Raw genomic sequence first — 15,364 nt, forward strand, 5'->3', positions numbered from 1 at the left:
AAGTGACGTCTATCCTGCTTTCTCAGAGTGTGGTCCTGGCAAATGGCAGCAGCAGCACCTGGGAATTCCGTGGAAGAGCTAATTCCTGGGCCTGATCTCAGACCCACTGAATCAGAAACTCTAGGGGCCCAGAAATCCGTGTTTTAGCATCTCTCTGGGTGATTCTCATGCACAGTAAAATTTGAGAACCACTGGTCAACAGAAATATTACTAATGATAAAGTGTTGTAATGATGACTACCAATTAATGAGTGCTATGTTTCCAGACATGGAACTCAGGGTGCTTTGAACATATATTATTTAATCCACATAAGAAGGGTCGGGTACAATCATCCCCACTTTGTAGAAGAGGGCCACAGGGTGTAGAGAGTGTCGATAATGTGCCAGGTGACAGGCCAGGACTCACACTCTCATCTTCCTGATAGCAGGAAGGTGGACTGTCATAATCAGTAAGCTCACACTGAATAAGACACTTTTGGACTGGATTTCTCAATCAGTGCATGGCTATGGAATCATACAATCTCTTAACCTGCTTCTCCATATCCCGAATTCCTTTTGTAATGTATATACATATTCTTTGAATTCTGTACATCTGTTCACCCTAATGAAATATTTTAATGTCAAGAGATTTTTTTCCCATAGTGGACAGAAAGGGAAATAAGTGACCAAATGTTCATAAACAAGTTAAGTTCTCCAAACTGCGACAGACCCTTTTACTCAGCAAATTAATAACAATTCCCAGTATTGTGGGAAGGTACTGAGAATCATGCTTAAGAGCAGAATGAGCAGGGTGACTGCTCATAAAATTGGTTTGAGAACAAAACTGATCACATTCTGAGGAAAAGGGAAATGTTCCATGAGGACTGTTCCTGACTCCTGTCCATTTCTGTATCTATCAGGCCTGCTTTTTTCCTCTATCTTGGAGCCCTGTACCGCCCCTAAACCCCACTTCAGAGAAGCCCCCAACCCTCTCCTGAAGGCTTAGGCCTTGGATATGTGGGTTTTATTAAGCATTTTTTTTAATTTTTATTTTTTTGGATATGCGGGTTTTAGATGTGCTAGTCCAATACCCTGGGTCTCAGCATGGCCATTCTTGGTGCAGCCCAGAGTTACCTGCAACCCAGGTCAGATCATTCAAATCGTGATTCCAGGACCTACTTCCAAACTTGTGAGTTGGCATGAGAAACTGAGTTCCTGTCCTGCTCGCTGTGTCTAAACCTCATCCTGGGAACCTCTGGGTCTGGGATATTGTTTTTCTCTCGCTAGACATCCCTGCTGGCCTCTGGGCCCCAGCCCTGGGTTTGGGGCCTTTGCTCCCTCCTGACAACTGTCATTCAATTTGTCCGCTCTAAAGTGTATTCCATTACCAACTAAGCCCTAACTGTGGATGTTTGGAGGTAGGACACATTCTAATACTCTGAGTGTAAAACTTGGCTGTGCTTAGGGAAAGCAAAAATTCCTGGGCCCCATCCTTAAGCATTTTGAGTCAGTGGGTCCAGGGCCTTGGAACTTGTATTTTTACCATGAGTCTGAGTCAGCCACTTACTGACCAGCATTTCAGAACCTCTCTCAAAACCTTCTCCCTGCTTAAGAGATGCGGGCATTAGAATGCACACGTGGAAATGAGGGCCTTCAGTCTGCTAATTTCTCAGGGTCTCAGAATTCCAAACAAGGGCTATGGGGTCAGACAGGAATACAATGAAGACACGGTTCAGGCCGGCTGGTGGCAGGCGTGGGGCAGGGCAGAGATTTTGCATCCTAACAAACAGCAGTCTCAGAAAGGGGCCTCTGAGCCACCACCTGGTTGCTTGCTTTCTTTCTTTTTTTAAGTAGGCTCCACACCCAGCGTGAAGCCCAATGCAGGGCTTAAATTCTTGACCCTGAGATCAAGACCTGAGCTGAAATCAAGAGTTGGACGCTTAACCCAGGTGCCCCCACCGCCTGGTTTCTTATCGTGGTTCAGCCACTTACTGGTTGGGGAGTCTCTGTGCTCAGCTTCCACATCTATATTTTAGGGAGAATTATGGCTCTTACCTCAAAAGGTTGGTAAGAGGATTAAATGTATTAATGTATGTAAAGTGCTTAAAACATTGCCTTATAGATGCTATGTGTTTGTCATTATTCTCACTACCCCGTCTATGCCAGGAACAGGAAAGGAGATGCAGGAACCTGAAGTAGGCAGGACATTCTCCTCATCGCTCTTCCTTCTGACCCAAAGGGACCCTTGCCTCAGGGCCTTTGCACTTGCTGTTCTTGTTTCTGGAATGCTCTTCCCTGGGTAATTCTTCCTCCCTCACTTTACTCACATCTTTTGTTAAATGTCATTCCCTCAGAGACCCTTTCCCTGGCCAACCCATTTAAAGAGGCCCTGGTCCTGGCACACTCTGTCCCCTACCCTGTTTCATATTTATCCAGAGCCTTAGCATTACCTGATATCACTTTCTTTTTTTGTTTATTGCCATTTCTCTCACACTGAATATAAACTCCATGAGAACAGGGATTATTATAAGTTTGGTTCGCTTCTGTATTCCTAGCACCTGGGACAGTACCTAGCAGATAGCTGGCATTCAATCAATATTGAGTAAATGAACGAATGAATGAATGAATGAATGAATGAATGAATGCCCAAGCTGCCTGCGCTCAATCAGAGTTTTGGGAACGTTTGGGTCTAGGAGACAGACACCCAACTCCTGGAGTAACAGATGCGTGACAACCTCACACTAGTGTGAGCACCTCTGAGATCATCTCTAATGACGTGGTCCTTGACAAAGAATATGTTTGCCATACATGTTAAATGTTAAGTGTTGTCCTCCACTTACGAAAATGATGTAAACCTGTAGTATAGACTTTGAACCACTTCCTCAGGAGAGGTGACATGGACACCCACATGCAGTGTGGCAGCAGACATTTCTAGGAACGTGGTGATGGGCTTCTTCCGTCGGGGGGGGTGGGTGGGTGACTGACCTACAAAGGAATCTCACCAGGACCCTGGTCTTATTAACACCTGCTCCACAGACTTCCATCCCAGATGGAAAATGAGGAACCTGACTCTCAGGAGAAATTCTGTACACAGCCTTGTGCCATACCTATGGAATTAGATAATCAGCACTCTCTGGTATGAGATGTGATTGAGGGGCTGAGAAGGGAAAGGAATTTATGGTGTTTGAGGCAACGGTATGGTCAGAATAGCTACATAAATTCCCTGAATCCATTTCTAGGAGTCAGTTGTTAATTTGGCGGAAAACAGTCACTTCTGCCCAACCTTCCAAAAGACGGTGCTAACGTAAACCTTACCAAACACCCGATAATTACCTTTTGATAATATACACCTTAAAAAGTTTCAAGACCCAGTAATGCTATTTTTAGACAAAGTTTTTTTTTTCTATTTTTTGTATTTTCTATATTTTTCCAGGAAATCTTGTGACGTTCCTAATTTCTAAAAACTTCTTACAGCGGAATAATGGTCCAATAAAGAACTGAAAAACCATAGATCAGATTTGTTCAAAATGGAGAGCTTTCATTTTTATAAGTGATGAAGAAGCCTGGACAGATTCATTATAAAATAGTTTTAGATTCAGAAACAGGAACTGAGGGCAGAAATGCTTCCACCTTTCCTATTTTGGTTTAAAATGAAAAAAATTACTATGATACACTTGTGGTTAATTATATAACATTTAGCATTTTTTTCCCTTAAAAGGAAATATTGACTCGAATCGCTCACAAATCTAAATCAAGGACTTCTTATGACATACCTTTAAAACAAAGCAGTAGTCAGTGGGTGCTTTATATTTCATTTTACACTGAATCCCATAATAAATGTTGACATTTTCAAACTGTATAAAACATGCCAGATCTCGAGATGTCTGAAAGACAAGGAAAAAAATAACCTTAACTGAGTTGACAGCTAATAATTTTTCAAGGCTGTCCTTGATGGCACAACTAAGGATTACATGTTAGCAGAAAAATATTGAATTTTAGGTAACTTATTTAAGCATCTATCATGTATATATTTTCTGAAAGTCAAGCCGGCATTTTTAGAGGTAAAAGAGCACACCCCAGACAAAACGGTGTGCCATAGACCCAGCAGTGGAGTGGAACGTTGTACTGCTTTTCTGGCACCTGTATGTGGACTCTCAGGGCCAGAGCTGACTGGCTGACCTTGAGCCGCTGTTACTGGTGCGGTCAAGGCGAGGGGACTGACCACCTAGTCAGAAATTTCATTCTGGCTTCTGCCATTCCAAGTCAGTGATTTCATGATTGAGCATTCAAAAAGAGAAAGTCCTCCTCAGGATGAACAATAAGAGGTAAATTTGATGCTCAGTAAATCAGCACACACGTCATGCACTTCTCCCTGAGAAAAAAAAAGATTCCTTTCATGCTTTCTCTTCGGTGCTGACGTTGCCATGGAGACAGAAACCTCTCCACCATGTATAATGTGCTTGTGAGGACTGCAATCTCTCATCTACATATTTGGTTACACTTCAATTAAAATTCACCCTATTACTCTTTTTTTTTTTACCTTCACATTCTATAATTCTTTACTAGGTTATTGAATAAAGAGCAGAGGGCAGAACGGCTACACCTCAGTGCACAATTCCTCCTTTAAAGATGGCTGTACAGTTTTTTTCTTGTAAGATATTTTCTTCTGGATTTTCAAAGTCTTGTTTTCTTTTAAACTGAAAAAATAAAACCTATTCATCATAATTTTAAGAACAATGTATTATACATTTATATAATTAAATGAAAATCTTCTATGCTCCTTTTTTCTAATTCCATTCTTTTCTCTGGAAGTACCATTGTTAATAGTTTGGAAGTATTCTTCCAAATGTTTCTGAGTGAACATTTATATACATATGTATATGGGTAGACATACCTATATACATACATACACATAAACAATTTTAAAAATATGAATGATGAGATTTTACTATAAACACTCTTCCATGAACTTGCTATTTTCTTAACATAGTATCTTGGGGTCTTTCTATGTCCAGACATACGGACGGATATACAACAGTCATGGAGTGAGTACAGAGTGCTCCACTCCATGGGCATAACGATTTATTTAACCATTCCTACCACAGATGACTAGAGGTTATTGTAATCTTGCTCTTGCAAAAAATACTGTGCATATGAACAAATATTTCCGTGGGGCCGATTGCTAAATGCGGAGCTGCCATTTGAAAGGGTATTCCCCTTTATAGTCGAAAAGATCTTGTTAAATTGTCCCCCAATTTGGCTGTATCAGTTTATATTCTAACCTTCTGAGCATACAGTGTCCATTTTTCTTACTTACTCCTGCTGAAATCTGGATATTATCAACATTGTTCATTTTATCAATCTCATAGGAAGAAATATTTCACCTTTCATTTTACATTTCCCTGATATACTACTGGTAAGACAGAGCAACTTTTTAATTGTTCACAGGCTATTGATATTTCTTTTTCTGTAAATTCTCACTTAATAAGCTTTTCTGTTTCTCTATGAGCAGGTTTTTTTTTTTCTTATTGATTTGTTGAGGTCTATATATTTTGTGGGTATTCATATTTGGTTATACATGCTAAAGTGTACTCTCTAACTCCAGAGCTAGTCTTTAACTTCTTGTTTGGTATCTTGGGCAGTAAAGAATTAAAAAACCCCTGGGTGGGGGGTTGGGGTAACTGGGTGATGGACATTAAGGAAGGCACTTGATGTAATGAGCACTGGGTGTTATATGAAACTGATGAATCACTAAATTACTTCTGAAACTAGTAATACACTACATGTTAATTAAATTGAATTTAAATTAAAAAAATTAAAAACACTTTACATGGTCAAATTTGTCCTTTTTTTCCTTTATAATTTTGAGTTTTTAGTCTTACTGAAGGTTTCCCCATCCCCAAATTATGAAAATATTAACCTATATTTTCTCAGAAAATTTAAAACAAAATATAGATAAAAGAAGATTTTATATTTTTTCTAAATATATTTAATCAATCTATGATTTAATTTGGAACATGGTATGAGGTAAGAAACTATTTTCTCCAAATAGATATATGATTTTATTAAATACCAATGCTATTTATTAAATACCATAGTCATTCCCCACTACTATAAAATGCTCATTTTAATTTCCCTTATATTACTAGATCTGTGTTGTTCTGTTTTCTCCACTTGTACTGTTTTTACCTAATGTTTTGGCATCTGGAAGGAGGAGTTCTACCTCAATTTTCTTCACAACTTTTTTTTGGGGGGGGGGAACAGTATCTCTTCCTGATTAATTTTATTTTTATTTTTTTTTCAACATGGGGCTTGAACTCACAACTCTGAGCTCATGACCTGAGCCAAGATCAAGAGTTGGACACTCAACCAACTGAGCCACCCAGGCGCCCCTCTGATGAATTTTAAAAATCAGTTTGTGAAATTCAAGTCAAAACAATCCTATTGAAATTTTTCTTTGGGGACACCCAGATGGCACAGTTGGTTAAGCGGCTGCCTTTGGCTCAGGTCATGATCCCAGGGTCCTGGGATCGAGTCCTGCATTGGGCTCTTTGCTCAGCGGGGAGCCTGCTTCTCCCTATGCCTGCCTCTCACCCTGCTTGTGTGCTCTCTCTGTGTCTCTCTCTCTGACAAATAAATAAAATCTTTAAAAAAAAGAAAGTTTTCTTAGGATTTAATATATAGAAAGTTTGGGAGAGAATATCTTTTCATCCACCAACATGGTATATTTCTATTTATTTCAGTTCTATTTCACTTCCTTTATTAAATTTTATATTTTATGCCACATAGGTCTTGAACATTTCCTGTTATGTTTATTGTTCAGTATTTTGTATTTTTTTGTTCCTACCATGCATAAAATATTTTGCATTATATTTTAATTTGCATATTGTTTGTACAAAGGAAAACAGTTTCTTATTTGGTAAATTTATTTGGTCCTAATAGCTTTTCAGTTGAGTGTCTTATATTTCTGGTAGACAATCATGTCAAGTGTGACTAAAAAGAGTTTTGTCTCATCTTTTCCAAAAAATTCTACTTCTTATTCTTTTTCTTGACTCCTGGATTGTTCCTCCATTCCAAGGTTAATGGTAGCAGTGAGAAAAAGTACTTTGGTCCAAAACCAGTTGAACACTTCTAATTTTATCACTAAGTGTGTTGTGATAGGTTTATTTATACATCTCATTTACATGTAAATGCCAAAGTCTTTTTTCCCCCAAACACTTCTAAAACAAAATTATTTGTGGGTCAGCTCCTCTTACGTCCCCATTATGGGACTGGACTGAAGATGGCACAAATGGGAAGGTATCAGTTCTCTAAGATCGACACTACGTAGGAGCCGTTGCTGCCCCTAAACCGAGTGTTACCCATAGTGCCTCTCCTGCATTCCAACAGCGGTAAGAGAGTCTTCCAACTAGAGCGGCAGACCTGGATATTTCCCAGGACTTCACCTGCTTGGGAACGTGGGTCAAGCCTTATTGGAAGAAGCCTGCAATTTGTACATATGCCATTTGGTGGTGCCCTGGATTTGGAAGTGAAGGCAAAATGCTTCAGAGTACCCCAGATATAGATGAGAGAGGTATCCTAAAGCTTTTTATGGGTAAGCAAAAGATGGAAATGCCCCAAGCCTCTAAAAAACGGTCTTAGAAAAAGCTAAGGGTCAGAATGAGAGTCAAAATTCATTTCAAAGATGGAGAATTTATGATATGCTTGTAGATCTGAGGCAATAATCTTAAATCACCACGTAGTTTAATGATACCTAAGACACTCTTCTAAAATAGGCAGGTAAATGCATCTAGTACACCTCAGAGAACAATTTAAATGTTCAAAGTATAAGGGCTACAATCTTAATGTAGATCTCTCAACACTTATACCTCTATGATTCCAGATAAAGGAAGTTTACTATAATGGTAAATACAGAGGAAGAAAATCTTCAGAAATAGATATGTAAAGTAACAAATTAATCTCTAGAAAAGTGCTTCTGCCATAATTTTTGAAACCTGACTTTAAAATAGATAAAATTCGGGCGCCTGGGTGGCTCAGTTGGTTAAGCGACTGCCTTCGGCTCAGGTCATGATCCTGGAGTCCCTGGATCGAGTCCCGCATCGGGCTCCCTGCTCGGCAGGGAGCCTGCTTCTCCCTCTGACCCTCCCCCTCTCATGTGCTCTCTCTCTCAAATAAATAAATAAAATCTTAAAAAAAAAATAGATAAAATTCTTCACCTTCAGGAGAAAGCTATGGAAAAATTCAAAAGGACTTCTGCAATTCTGTCTGAATAGGGTATGTATTTGTATAAACATCGTAATAACATGAATTTCAGAGCGAAAGAGTGCATTTAAGTTGCCACCTGAGGATTTCTTCAGTTTCATTTTCATAAAATGATTTTTTGATAAAGAGTTTTATTTTTCCTTCTCACCTTAGTCTTTCCTTTGGGTACATAATAAATTCCAGAAGCCCGTAAAAGAAAATAGCGCCTTTTCCAGGATTTCTTTCCATCTTCTTTCAAATAAAGAGCTCCTTCAAGTTCTGGCACAATGATGGATGTTCCACAGAAACTTTCCTGAAATTGAAATTCCAATTATAGAGAACCCAGGAAAGAAACAAAAACCACATTTTTGTTCACATTTAAACAAACTATGGCAAACTAGGCTTTAGGCTAAAAGTCATTTGTTTATAACTCTGAATGCATACAATTACACTGCATGCTATTTGTCAAAAGAGAGGAGGGATACCATGGTGGTTGAATCTCAGCTCTTGAGTTACACTTCAAGGCTTCTTCGCCACTTAGCTTTGTGAACGTGGGCAAGTCACTAAATCTCAGTTCCTTTACTTGTAAAAACAGAGTCATAATAGCCCAGCTTAACAAGAAAGGTTGTGAGTACAATCTTGGTTTACTCTAAAAGTAAGCATTCCATAAAGGCTATTTCTGTTATTGTAAATTGGTAAATACAAGAATTATTCCTTTTCCTACAAGTAAAAAAATTACTATTTTACTGCTAGGAAATAGAAAAATTAGAATATATAATCCTATACCTAAATATGTGTAAGTTAATTTATTCCTGTGATGGTTTTCTTACTGAAGAACAAAACAAGCAATTAATACTATGGTAACAGAAAAGGAGAGGGACAAAATAAATTTTCTGGGTGTAGATTTTCAAATGTCAAAACTTGCGTACAGTTATATAATTCTTAGAAATTTCTTTTAAAAAGCAATGCAGTAAAATTACATATCATTCTATCTCCCAGTTCAAATACTCAAATTTATTTTGGGCTTTCTTTTTTATAACTTTCAACCTCCTTTTGGGGTGCCTGGGTGGCTCAGTCGTTGGGCGTCTGCCTTCGGCTCAGGTCATGATCCCGGGGTCCTGGGATCGAGCCCTGCATCGGGCTCCCTGCTCTGCGGGAGGCCTGCTTCTCCCTCTCCCACTCCCCCTGCTTGTGTTCCCTCTCTCGCTGTGTCTCTCTCTGTCAAATAAATAAAAATAAAATCTTGAAAAAAAAACCCAAAAAACCAAAAAAACTTTCAACCTCCTTTCATTCCATTTCATAAATGTAGAATAACTTTTATTTTTGTACCCTGAAAGTAAATTTATATGTAGTAGAGCTGGGATACATTTGTGTTCACATTTCCCCCCAGTTTAGCTAGCATTAGTTTCCTTGTCAATAATCTTTTCAATCAGACTTTTGTTCCAAATTGGAAAGCAGGATAATGCTGATTTTTCACAGTATAACATGCTTTGTATTTTCTTTCACATCCAGCTTTTAATACACTGCTCAAGTCCTGTATCAAGAACTATTCAGGCAATTGTATACATCAAGGCACAAGCAGTCCCTGATTTACAGACAGCTGATGGATAAGCACTGATTAAAAACAAATGGCTGTGTCAGGAAACTTCACCCTCCCCTTCCATGTCTGTCAGTCCTGATCACTGCTAGGTACACTCAGAACCTGAATCTCCTTGCTGCTAGGGACACCTGGTGCTTTCTCTTCCTCAACTCAACCTGGAGTCTGGTAAATGCAGAGAACATCCCCATTCCCACTGCAGGGCCTCTGCGGGAAATACCCACTGTGTGCTCTTGGCCCCTGAAAGCAGAATCTGTAACATGTTTTCAGAACCTTGGGAGTGGCTGAAGGTTCTAGCACCTCCTCCACCTGGTACAGGGCTGGGAGAATGTGGTGGGGAGAGAAACCTGTGCGGGAGCCTGGCCAGACCTTGGTGAATGAGAGGGTGTTCGTCAAAGTCAGCCAGCTGGTTCCAGGTGTGAATGTGGCCCAGGTGTCACTGGGTCTTCTGAGTTTTCAGAAGAAGCCTCAAATCTACTAATTCAAAAAAAGGTCAACACACTGTTGAAGAGGAAGAAAACCTGTCTAGGGCTCCAGCATGCCCATCTGTGACCTGTGATCTCTGCACTCCTTTGCATTATGTGCTGGGAACAAAGCCCTGAGTTTCAGCATAGTTAGTATGTGAAAACTCACTAGGAGTTTAAAAAAAAATCAACCATTAAATGAACTTCTGGAACATGACCCTATAGTGATAATCACAAACATGTGCAGAGTAATCGACACAATGCTTCCACTACCTCCTGGGACAGCTGTAATAATTCAATATGATCCAGGAGACTGAGGTCCTTGGACTCGCCCGATAACACATGAACCTCAGTGGTAGGCCCAGAACTTGTGTCAGGTTTCCCAACTCCAAAGCTCATCCTTCCTACCACACCTGGCTACTGGAAGAGCGTCTTAGAATTCACTGTAAAGGTTTGGAATTCCTTACATCTGACTTCTGTGGTGCACTTAAGTAATGAAAAACATGGAACGTTAAGAGGTGAGTTTTATGTGGATTCGTAAGTGTTTTAGTCCAGAATTACTAATCCAACTTCATGAAAGTGAAATATAGGCCAAAGCCATACTTTTAAACAACTAACTCAAAGAACCAGTTTAATTACCTAGCTATAATTTAGTAATAATTTGATTTTAAAGCCCCAAGTTAAAATTTCAGTGTGTCTCAGAATCTCCCATTGTTCTAAGAAGCAAATAATTTAAAAATAGATACAGTTAATACCCTTCTCTTTTCTTCCACTCAGCAAAATTAAACTTACCTCAAGTAAGGATTCCTTGTTCTTAGCATTCATTTTCTCATTTGTTTCCTTTCCTTCTTTTTTTCCTTTGTTATCCAGGTAAAAATTCTAAATAAAATATACAAAGAGCAGATCAGTAAGTGTTCATCGCCATGCTAACCACTGCAGGGAACCCATGGTCTTGCTGGAGAGAGAACACCCACCTACAGGAAATAAAGTGGGAACCACAGCCTATTGGTATGTGTCAACCAAACACCTACCGACCGACCGTTTACCAAGCGCTGACTACGTCGTCACTGAGGCTGATGTAAAACCTTCTCTTCTAGGGGCGCCTGGGTGGCTCAGTCGTTAGGCGTCTGCCTTCGGCTCAGGTCATGATCCTAGGGTCGTGGGATCGAGCCCCGCATCGAGCCCCGCATCGAGCCCCGCATCGAGCCCCGCATCGAGCCCCGCATCGAGCCCCGCATTGGGCTCTCTGCTCTGCGGGAAGCCTGCTTCTCCTTCTCCCACTCCCCCTGCTTGTGTTCCTGCTCTATCACTCTCTCTGTCAGATAAATAAATCAAATCTTTAAAAAACAAAACAAAAAAACCCTTCTCTTTTTTTCTCAGCATTAAAATGCTCTAAATACCATAGGAGAGAACCCAGATCCACAACAGTGTAGATGCACTTAATGCCACTGAACTATACTTAAAAATGATTACAGTGGTAAATTCCATCTTATGTATATTTTGCCAAAATAAAAAACAACGAGCAGTCATAAGAGTGAATGCAGAGTGCTGCGCCCAAGTACCCCTCGCTGGAGAGTCCTGGAAATGTGAATTATGTATGAAAGAATGAGCAGAGAACACGAATGAGGAAACCCTGTAGCATGCGCTTTTCATCGTCATCTGGGAAAAGGAGAGCACCTGCAGGGATAGGTAAGGGAAAAGCCTTTCTAAACTGTGAAGGGCCTCATTTTATGAGGATATCCCAAAGGGTCAGGATCTGCAGTTGTGTCTTCTCTGAGATTTTCTCTGAGACCCCTCTCACTTTTTCAGCTCAGAATAAGTTTTTTCCCCCTCCAAGTGATGGTGCTATACTGTTTTCGTTTTAAAGAAAATGGAAAAAACACAAAGTAAACCAGAGCTGGAGTTCAGGGAGCTTAGTCCTTAGAACGGACTGATCGCCCTTGGGTCAGAACTTTTCATCAGTCGGGTGGTCAGCCAACTCAGTTTGGGCTGCTCTGTAGCAAGCAGCAGAGCTCAAGAGTGAACTCATTATCTGTTACACATGGAGCTGTGGGCAATCTGAGCTGAACAATAAGAGAACTTTAAAATGGGAAATGAGACTTTCAGTTACAGCTTGCTCCCTTTTCTCACAGCTGAAAATGCAAGATTCGGAGGCAGCTGAAAAGCAAAGAAACAGAGCATTACTTTTTAAAATATATTTTAAAAATACATTACTTTTAAAATACCACCTTCTTGGAATTAAGAGCAAACCAAGCAGTTATCAGTCCATGAATAAAGATCTGTGAGAACCCTCTACATGTAAAATACCCCTGTTCTGAGAATCTTTTTCTGTCTCATTGAGAAGATATGTATAAATAGATGGCTATGATCTATAGATGGGGAGCTACATGAGACACTGCATAAATTCAAAATGAGCCATTTCTATAGGTTTTCAGAAAGGAAGACAATCACTGTAGGCTGAAATGGTCAAGGAAGGCTTTGCAGAGGGGGTCAAAGTTTGAACTAGGCCTGGAAGATGTTCCATATTCAGATAGGGAAAAGGAATGAGGAAAACATTTGAGGCAGGAAGAGAAGCATGTACAAAGGCCTGGAGGTAGTTAAGGCCTGGGTATCTTCGAGCCACCAGTCTGGCTACGGCTCGGGACTAATGCAGCACAGCTGAAGACCAGACTCTCCCTGCCAATTCTTCTCTTCTCCCCATGTCCGAATACACTCGGGGCCCGTCATCAAGTGACGGAGCGATGCCTTCGCCTACCATGGGTGGAATTCCTGTCCTTGCCCCACTTGTGTTGGGCTTAGCCACGTGACTTGCTTTGGCAGAACAAGAATGTGGGTGGAAGGGCATCGATTCTGAGCAGAGGACTTGAGAGGCTGTGTCATGTGTTTCCACACAACCCCCTGTACTCTTGCCATTCACCGTGAGAAGCATGTGTCACAGGGAGCTACTGGTTTGAGGACAGTGAGAGACAAGACATGACTCACATTCTGGAACCAAGGATGATGACCCAGGAGAGAGGAAATGTCTGTGACTGTAAGCCACTGGGATTCGGAGGTTGTTTTTATGCATTGAACACTGACTGATACACACGCCCACCCTGGCTGGTGAGTGGATCTAGGGCACTGAAGCCAAGGGTAGACTTTCCTTTAACATAGGAAGCCATATTGGAGACCAGAAATGTGATTACTGTAAGAGTTCTTCCTGCTGGGCCTGGTCCTGGATGGTCAAAGATGAACCTTGGTGGGAGAGGGAGGGTGGAAAGGAATGGCAGAAAAATGCCATGATCATTCCACCATGTTAATTTTCTCCCTCAGTGGCTGGTACCCTTCTGCACCTGAGGAGCAGAATGAAGTTATGTTTCTCTCTCTGTTCCTCACTCGTGCAGCCATCACTGAACCACAACCACCACCAAATTTCAGTTAAGGAACAGAACAGATGATGGAATGAACATTGCCTAAAATATCAACAACGATCATTGTTGGAGTGCAGGATTACGGATAATTTAAATTTCATTTCTTCTGTTTGTCAACTTTTTTCCCTTACAATAAGTTGATGTTATTTTTGAAGTCAGAAAAATAAAATATGTTACTAAAAGAAATAAAAAGAAATTCACTAAGCAAGCCACCTCATATTAACTGATTCACCAGTACCTTCTTTGAAAAACAGATTGTTCAGGCTCCCAGCAAGAAGAATGGCTAATGTTAATACTGCAGAGCTTCTCTACCTCCAGACACACTCCTCAGTCCTTACACCTCTCTTCTGGTTTCCAGGCAACATCACTGGTCTCTGCATAGTGGGACTTTGTGTTGGCATGACCCTGGGAAACAAAACTCTTCAGGTTGCAGCTGACTTCCACTTCAACAGCAGGCCTTATTTAGGAATAGCAGACAACCCTGTGCTTCCAATCAACTGGGAAGAGGAACTTTTCTAACGACAACCAGGCTGAGAAACTAAGCTGCTTTTAAAATAAAGTTGCTTTTATTAGGATAGTAAGTGTCCCGGTGCTCCTGGGTGGCTCAGTGGGTTAAGTGTCTGCCTTCAGCCCAGGTCATGATCTCAGGGTCTGGGATTGAGCCCTGCGTCCGGCTGTCTGTTCAGCGGGGCGTCTGCTTCTCCCTCTCCCTCTACTCCTCCCTCTTGCACGCATGCTCTCTCTCTCTCCAATAAATAAATTAAAAAATCTTAAAAAAAAAGAGAGAGAGTAGGTGTCCTAACCCACTTTACCCAAAAGAAACAGTACCACCTGGGCAAGAGGGGCCCCTGCCCTGACTCCACTCTTTAGAGGGTCTCTGCTCTAACCTTCACCCAGCCACTCCCCTACTCACAGGGCGACAAGTCTGAGGGGCTAAAAGGATATGCCCACTTGGAGCCAATGATCCCCCTACATTTCAGTCCACACTCTACAAACCCAGACCCTTGGACTTCCCTGCCCAAATGGCTCTGAGACTCTGCCCTATATCCATCCTCCCAAGGGTAGATGTTACATCCTAGGCCAGAGGGCGGCCAAGGGGCAGCTCGTTGCAGGGGAGTGATGGGTTGTCTGGAGTCTACTCTCTGGGCTGGATCATCCACATCATGCATGCAAGGCTCCCATGGTGCAGGATGGATGGGATGGGTGGGGCGGGGGGGGGGGGACGTCTAGAGGTAGGCCATGAGCAGCTCCAAGATACCACCTTGCACAGAACTCAAAGAAATCTAGGAATACTAAGTCCAAACTTTTAGGTCATTATGAAGGCATTAAGGTAAGAAGATAGAACACATTTAACTGCTTATTAACTTGATTTAGAACTTTAAATATATAGATATATGGTATATAAGCCTTCAATCTACTCTTGCCCTGGGCCCTAATAAATATTGGGGGTGGGCTTGCACAGAGGCCTGTCCTCCATTCCCTGTGGGATTCCACATTGCCTCCCACCCCATCCTTTTTATTCTCTTCTTCTAGTCATCAGGCCTACTTGAAATGCAAAATAGAAATATAAAAGAATTTCTTCAGACTCTTTCTCTTTGAGAAGATGCTTAAGTTTCTGGGACATTTGAAACCTTGGGAAACTTTCTCAGTTATAGAACAGCCACAGTTGTTAAT

General features: G+C 41.0%; 1 protein-coding gene across 3 annotated transcripts in view; it reads right to left on the minus strand.

Moving 5' to 3' along the window:
* Positions 1 to 15,364, minus strand: part of APBB1IP (amyloid beta precursor protein binding family B member 1 interacting protein) — a 108,684-nt gene that overhangs the window by 20,622 nt on the left and 72,698 nt on the right. For all 3 annotated transcript variants that reach the window (XM_035029488.1, XM_035029486.1, XM_035029487.1), the window contains 3 exons: positions 11,073 to 11,159; positions 8,389 to 8,532; positions 3,752 to 3,862 (listed from right to left, as the gene is read on the minus strand). In XM_035029488.1, coding sequence (XP_034885379.1) covers positions 3,752 to 3,862; positions 8,389 to 8,532; positions 11,073 to 11,159 — 342 coding nt within the window. The remainder of the gene's footprint in view (positions 1 to 3,751; positions 3,863 to 8,388; positions 8,533 to 11,072; positions 11,160 to 15,364) is intronic.

This window comes from Mirounga leonina, unplaced genomic scaffold (genome assembly GCF_011800145.1).
Source record: "Mirounga leonina isolate KUSES-001 unplaced genomic scaffold, KU_Mleo_1.0 Mir_242, whole genome shotgun sequence".
Taxonomy (NCBI): Eukaryota; Metazoa; Chordata; class Mammalia; order Carnivora; family Phocidae; genus Mirounga; species Mirounga leonina.